Here is a 7,603-nt window from a genome sequence, read left to right as displayed (position 1 = left end):
TAAATAACTCATGCACCTCCTGCAATAGAATCAACTGGCTTTATATTTTCATTTATTATATTATGTATATTTTCCCAAATTATATGAAAGTTTATATGGAAAATATAGTATCTGTGATTTTTTTTTTCTCATAATCTGAATAATCTTCAGTTTGTAAAGGTATAATAATATCTTTTAAATTAAATACAAAAAAATTGAAAAAATCCTGTGTGATGTTGATCCCAGAATGCATTATCTTGCAAAAATGCACAAATCCAGCTAAGTATCAGCAATTACAGAGTTGGCAATTAAATTATTATATTTCCTCCTCATAATTTTATTTGCTTAAAAGGTTACACACTATAAACACGGTGGCTTTGTTAATGTTTGCTCTCTCTGTGGCTGTATAGAATTAAAGGCTGATTAATGCTATGATTGTATGTATTATGTTATTGTTGTGGATTTGGTTATTTCCCACTGTGGCAGGTTTCCGAGGATGGGTATTGAAAGGATGATAATATGTATAGGTGTATAGAAATGTTCAGTGAATTGTTGTTGTTTTTTTGTTTTTTTTGCGGAAATTCACTGGACTTTTGTAGCTAGCCCAGATTTATAACACTCATATAACAAAGAGTGTAACAATGTGTAGATTACTGTGGAGCTACATAATGAGAGAGTAGTATAACTGGGCTTTAGGAACGCCTTATATTTAACCCTTATATTTGAGAAATATTACACTGTTATTCAAACCTTATCCCTATCAAGTGCGTCTAAATAATATGAGCGATTTCTTTACAATAATCTGCCAAATTGTACTGTACTGCGATAAGAATTTTAAATCTTTAGATTAGATTAGACTCAGATTTAATGTCACTGCGTTGAATACTATTACAAAGCCAACAAAATGCCGATAGCATCCATCCAGACGTGTAAAATGGCAAATCGGGTGTAAAGTGCAAAGAGTAAGTATATAAGTGGTGTGTGTAAATGGCATGTTTTCAACGGTGTAAATGGAATATAAAGCATGGGGTAAATTCAGTGCAAATACCAGGATGTGTGTAAATGAGTCTGGAGACATGGATTACAGTAATGAAGAACAAAATGTTTAAGGTTAGTCCATGTGTAGAAGTAAGGATGTGCTTGTGCAAACTGTGAAGTGGTATAAGTTGATCCGTGTGCAAACTGTAGTGTGAGGGTTGTAGGATTGGGGATTATCTGCGTTGTGAGAAGTTGATTGTCGAGGGCAAGAAGATCTTCTTCAGACTGCTGTTATGGCATCGGAGAATTCTGTAGAGCTTCCCAGATGGGAGAAGGGAGAGCAGACTATTAATGGGGAGAGAAATATCCTTGATGATGTCTTCACCTTCTAGACAATGTATGTGGTAGGTGTCTGAGATGGAGGGTAGCTAGACACCAGTGAAGTATTGGGTGGTTTTTACCATCTGCTAAAAGGCCTTCTGGTCATGGACCAAGCAGCTGCTTTACCAAACTGAGATGCATTTCATCAATATGCTCCTTAAGATTATAGATAGAAGATAATCTGGTATCTAAGTAGATAGGTGAGATTTCCTCATTGTCTTTCGGAAGTAAAAATCCTGATGTACTCTTTTCATCATGGTGGAGATGTTGGTGGCACTTGTGAGGTCTTCACAGATTTGGACACTCAGTAATGTAAATCTGGCCACCTTTTCTACTATAGCCACCTGCTATTGATGTGAACAGTGGTGTGCACGTGGCTCCTGTTGGTCCGAGAGAAGCCCACAATGAACTGCTTTACAACACATTATGTGCTATGTAGACGCTTGTACTGTAGTATGTCACAGGACTCACACATAGTGACCCCTTTCCTCAGCTCTATGGTAGTTAAATTTGATCATTTAATCGATCTGTGCAGTGCTCAGGATTCCTGTGGAGGTTTTCTGAACCGCAGATATGTGGAAAGATGTCTTTGAGCTGAAACTGAAGGAAGATGACTGTGCTCCTCGACACCAAATCTCCTGAATAATGCTTTAGTCAGCAGTAGCATATAGCGTATGTGTGTTTGCATGTGTGTGTGTGAGAGAGAAAGCACGAGAGAGAGAAAAAGATTGCTAAAGAAGAAAAGAAAAAGCAGAGGGAGGGAGGGAAAGAGAGCGAGGCCTACACTGCGGCCAGAAGCAGCGTCAACACATCTCTGCGATCTATCCCACAATCCCCAGGGGCTTTGCAGTGTGGTGTTGCCATGACGACCCACTCCTCCTGCCCGAATTGGAGCGAGAGAGTATGACAGAAAGTGATAAAGAGACAGAGGAAGCACTGATTTGTAGAAGATATCAGTAGTATTAGGATGGGGTTGCCACTCGTTAGCAGATGCTGTAGCTCAGAGCAGAGTGAGAGAAAGGACACTCACTTCCTGGTGAACCTGCTTCTCTCCATGCCACCCTGTCTCTCGCTCGCACATGATGAAGGAAAGCGAGCTATAGGCTTTACGCGAGCCACAGGATGAGCTGCTCACCATTAGATCATACTGCGCGCTCCATTAGCTCTTGACAAGGCAGAATTATGTTCACTCTTCACTGCAAGCCCTGCGGTTTATTATGTGGAGCTGTAAAAACTTGCCATTTAACCCAAAAACATTCCCCATAACACCTAGCGCACTTCATAATAATTACAACAGCAGTATGTGAGCATTTTACAGGGTGGACTGTATGTGTGTGTGTATCTGTATGCTTGTGTGTGTGTGTGTGTGTCTGAAGACTATTTAAAGCATTAAGCTGTAATATAACTGTCAGCATATGTGTAATTATTTGTGTGTTGCCTCTGTGCTTGTGTCATATGCTACTGGATTTGTTCACTGTTTTTAAAGAAGATTCCTCTTGTGGTATTCATGATTTCTGAAGAAAAAATAATCTCACAGCTCTCATTTTTACATTTTATATATTTCAATATGTATATTTAAATAATGTTGGTTTCCTTTCAGTTAAGAAATGCTAATTAGAGTACAACTTTAGTGCACGTTGTAGAATTTTACCAACACATCACAATTTGATTGGGAATTTTGTTTCTACATTCAGTAAATTAAAGACTTAATGGATATGTGTGGCTCTAGCTAGCAAAATAATTCAGTCATTTGTTAGGTGTCTGCCCCCCCCACCAGTTGCTTAGCAACAGTGATGTCAGACCATTAATCACTAAAACACTCCCTACATATCCTAAGCACAAAATAAAATGAACAGAATAGCAAGTCTTTTTACTACCAAAACCGTGTGCAGCATAGAGTCAGTTTGTTTGCTGGAAGAATTTGAATCTTCCACAAAAGTTAAAGAAAAGTGTGGTGGAAATTTCTAATCTTGAGATGTTCATAAGGCTTTGTCCTCTCATGCTTGTACCCTGTGTGCATCATGACCAGAGACTGACATCGTCATCAGTAGGTTTTGTTAAGATTACTATTATTATTAAAGAAGGCTCGCCAGTGGAACCAACTTCGAAACAGCACTCGTTTTTTCTGGTGGAAAGGAGGCATTGGTGGATGTGGGATTTGAACTCACAACCTTCTGATTGGTGATCCAACACCTTAACCACTAAGCTACCACATCCTCGTGGTGTGTTATCTGTTAGCATACAAAATAAATTATATTTTAGAAAACACCACAACATCAAATCCAACGATCAAGACCGAATATTAAAGGGATTAATATCAAGTCAATATTGAGACCTAAAACCATCAGATCTTTTACTTCAGTTTCATACTGTATATGACAGATCAAATTTAAAAATTCACTTCATAAATAGATGTATTAACAGACCCAAGACAACATCATCATTATTTTTTAACTCCTCGACACAGTCAAGACCATATATAGAAACATTAATGGCCAAATTCATGTAAAGACCTATAATTCAAAACTGAAAACATTTCTATATTGGATTCATGTTCAATCTATTTTTTATTTTTTTAATACAAAAACCTTTTATCTCAGGGCTTCAGGGACCTCACCTCTGCCCTGCATATGCAGACTTTGCTTTGAGAGTTTCCTCTGGGTACTACGGTTTCCTCCCCAGTCCAAAGACATATGTTGCAAGCTGTAAGTGTGTTTGTGTGTTTGATGAGTTGGCATCCAGGGTGTCCTTCACCTTGTGCCCTGAGTCTCTTGTGCAGGTTCCATGTTCCCTGTGACCATTGTAGAAAAAGTGGTACAGAATATGGACAAAAAGATGAATAGAAAAACAACTCTAAAATATTGTGGGCAAGTAAAAAAAAAAAAATTAAAAATTAAAAATCAATATCTGTGCAAATTGAGTCTGGATCACATTTCTGGTTGAGTGCAGTGAAAGCTTGAGTAACGTAGCAGAGGTTGAGGAACTGTCAGAGCCAGAATTCACAGATCATGCTGACAGTGCTGACATTTCTACCTCTGGGTTTTGTCCAGTGTTTTCAGTCCCCCTGCTGGAAACCTGTCTACATGTTACAGTGCCCCTGCTGACTGCAGCCTAAACTACACACGTGTTCTTTCTGCCTTCCAGTTATCCAGCTGTGTGCGAGTTCCTACAGAATAATAACTTGCTATCAGTCATCCGAGCACATGAAGCACAAGATGCAGGGTATGTATGCAGACACACTCTGTTTCTCACGCACACACACACACAAACACTTATTTAATCTATAGCATAGTCATTTGATAACAAGTCCTCTCTCCCATTTCTTGTCTTTCTATCTGTATATGTGTTGGTGTGGGTGTTTTGTCACAGATACCGGATGTACAGGAAGAGTCAAACCACTGGCTTCCCATCACTAATCACCATCTTTTCTGCACCAAACTACCTTGATGTTTACAACAACAAAGGTGTGTGGAACCAACACTCATGTCTCAGTGTACCCCTTCCCTAATAGATCTTATATTATTCATTGCATGATGTACTAAAAACAAGTCAGAGCAAGAAGTGTGGCAAATATCGCCAAATCAGACTGGACTCGACATGTTGTATGTGTGGCAATGGAGTGTTATCTATAATAAACAGAGTAGGATGGAAGAGATGTGTGGGTGGGAGAGGCTGTCAGCTTCACTGACTCCATCCATGTGGCTTTATTTCTCCTGATGGAACAGGGTCAGCAGCTCAGGCTTAAGAATGGGCCATCTAGTGGACGTTTCGTAGAATACAACACACGCACACATACACACACACACACATGAAGGGACAGAGATATAAACAATACTGAAACAACATGCTAATTTAGACCATTCAAATAACACAGGAAATGTTTTTTTACTTTGCAGACGTTCAAGTATGTGCTTGTCAAATCATATTATATGTTTTATGAGACCTTTAATATCTGTATTTTCTCTACAGTTACAATATGTACACCCACAGTCCACAGGAACACCTGCACAACTGCTTAATATCCAATCAACTAATCCAATCATCTGGTAGCAGCATACTGAATAAAATCATAAAGAGAGTTGATGTTCAGTGGACATGTGGGTGAATATAAGAAATTCCACTCAAGGAGTAACCTGAGCTAAGGAATGAATTGGGAACCCTGGAGCAAAGTGGTGGCAGGGCTATTCGACTGTGCCACCTTTTTGCTTAATGAGATGAAATGAGACTTCTTTTATTGGTTATTTGGTTTACTTCTTTTGTCTTCTTCTCTGGTCTGTTCTTCTCAGCTATACTGTATGTCAGCACATTTTAATTCATTTGAAGTTCCATGTAGTGAGAATGAATAGTCTATATAGGAGTAACCGTTAACATATCTGACTAAATGTCAGGAGAAGTGGGAAGGCTAACACATGCTGATTCTGAGATGTGAAGCTGGATGACATCACAGTTCATTGTAACACAGATTTCAGAGGAAATCTGAGGAATCTACATAAATGCTCACAGATGCCCACGGTTGGCTAGTGTCTGTAAATGACAAAGGACAGAATATGAGACAGCACAGGCAATTTTGCTAATGTGGCATCGACAGGATTTGTACTTGACACACACTATTCTGTTGTGCCAACCGACAGCCCCCTCACTATCACATTTTGCTAGCATTTAGCAGGTGGGCAGATGCCTGGTCATTTGCTAACTGTCAGTCATGAACAAATCACTGTTAATTATGTATTATGTTTTGGACTTTTGTCAATGTAAATGTAGGGATTTGTGCGTATTTGTGTTACCCCATCAGCGGCCGTCCTGAAGTATGAGAACAATGTGATGAACATTCGACAGTTCAACTGCTCCCCCCACCCCTACTGGCTGCCCAACTTCATGGACGTCTTCACCTGGTCTCTGCCCTTCGTGGGAGAGAAAGGTAAACTCTTTTCTCTCAGACATGTATACAGTATGTATACAGTACTGTATACAGTATGTCACTGACATTTAAATCTAAAACACTGAAAAAATTTATTTTATATATATTTTATACTGAAAATATAATATATTTCTGTGACCCTCCGAATGATTATCCATAAACCCTTTTACAGTTACAGAGATGCTGGTGAATGTGCTGAGCATCTGCTCTGATGATGAGCTAATGAACGATGGAGACGAGATCTTTGATGGTAAGACATTGCCTTTAAATTCTGCACAATGTCCTATCTATTTTCTCTCATTCCCATTGCAGGCTTTGTCTTCTAAAGTGTTGTATTGAGAATCCTCCTTGCAAACCAGAAGCTCACAGTGTTCTTAAGAAGATCGCTTAGTGTTCTTGCTCCCAGCAAGTCTTGCATTTAAATGACTTTCCCGATGGCAATATAGCCTGAAATCTTATGTCCGCCCACAGCCAACGCAGCAGCTGCACGGAAAGAGGTGATTAAGAACAAGATCCGTGCCATCGGCAAAATGGCCAAGATGTTCTCTGTGCTCAGGTACATGAAGTACTTTCAGTATGCTAATCTGCATCAGTTGTTTAGAAATAAAAATTAGATCAGAATAACGTACATGAATGTATAGACTTGTTTACATTTGTGTTGTATGTGTATGACTATATACAGAGAGGAGAGCGAGAATGTGTTGACGCTGAAGGGTCTGACTCCGACTGGCATGCTGCCTAGCGGTGTGCTGTCTGGGGGCAAACAAACTCTTCAGAGCGGTGAGCATACAAGCCTACACGGGGTCTCTGGGCACTTTTCTAAACCTGTCCCTGTGTCTTCCACCTGTCTCTCCATCTGTCTCTCTGTATCCTCTGACAAACTCCAGGCTTTGGGGTGCTCTTCTGTCTATACTACAAACACCATGAGCGGCCCCAAAGCCTGGACCGCAGTGGGTCGGTTTCCCCACAGTGGGTAAACTGGGGTGAGGTGAGCGTCTGTGAGCCTGTGCCAGGTAAAGAAGGACGCCAAGGCGTCCAAAACGTGTGTGTGTGCCTGAGGGGTTGACTGGCTCTGTGCTCCATAGTCTGGTTGGCGTGCATGCATTTCGCAGGGTCGTTGCTACTGGTGCACTACTGCTGCCTGTGCCTTACTGCAGTATGCATGGCTTGTTTGAATGTAACCGGGTCCCCTCCTCTCCCCTCAGCAACCATTGAAGCCATCGAAGCCATCGAGACAGAAGAAAAAGACGGAGAAGGTAAATCCAGGACATGTATCTGGGCTTAACGTCAGCTATTGCACAGCCATGATCTCATGTTCAGGTTCAGACAAGGACCAAAGCAATGTCA

General features: G+C 40.4%; 1 protein-coding gene across 3 annotated transcripts in view; it reads left to right on the top strand.

The window, feature by feature from the left end:
- The window catches only part of ppp3ca (protein phosphatase 3, catalytic subunit, alpha isozyme), a 42,692-nt gene that overhangs the window by 32,078 nt on the left and 3,011 nt on the right, over positions 1-7,603 (top strand). For 2 of the 3 annotated variants that reach the window (XM_060891474.1, XM_060891476.1), the window contains 7 exons: positions 4,483-4,560; positions 4,708-4,802; positions 6,131-6,256; positions 6,429-6,506; positions 6,728-6,812; positions 6,939-7,036; positions 7,462-7,512. In XM_060891474.1, coding sequence (XP_060747457.1) covers positions 4,483-4,560; positions 4,708-4,802; positions 6,131-6,256; positions 6,429-6,506; positions 6,728-6,812; positions 6,939-7,036; positions 7,462-7,512 — 611 coding nt within the window. The remainder of the gene's footprint in view (positions 1-4,482; positions 4,561-4,707; positions 4,803-6,130; positions 6,257-6,428; positions 6,507-6,727; positions 6,813-6,938; positions 7,037-7,461; positions 7,513-7,603) is intronic. The other variant, XM_060891475.1, reaches the window with a different exon arrangement.

This window comes from Tachysurus vachellii, chromosome 17 (genome assembly GCF_030014155.1).
Source record: "Tachysurus vachellii isolate PV-2020 chromosome 17, HZAU_Pvac_v1, whole genome shotgun sequence".
Lineage (NCBI taxonomy): Eukaryota > Metazoa > Chordata > Actinopteri > Siluriformes > Bagridae > Tachysurus > Tachysurus vachellii.
This window is presented reverse-complemented; position numbering and strand designations above follow the sequence as displayed.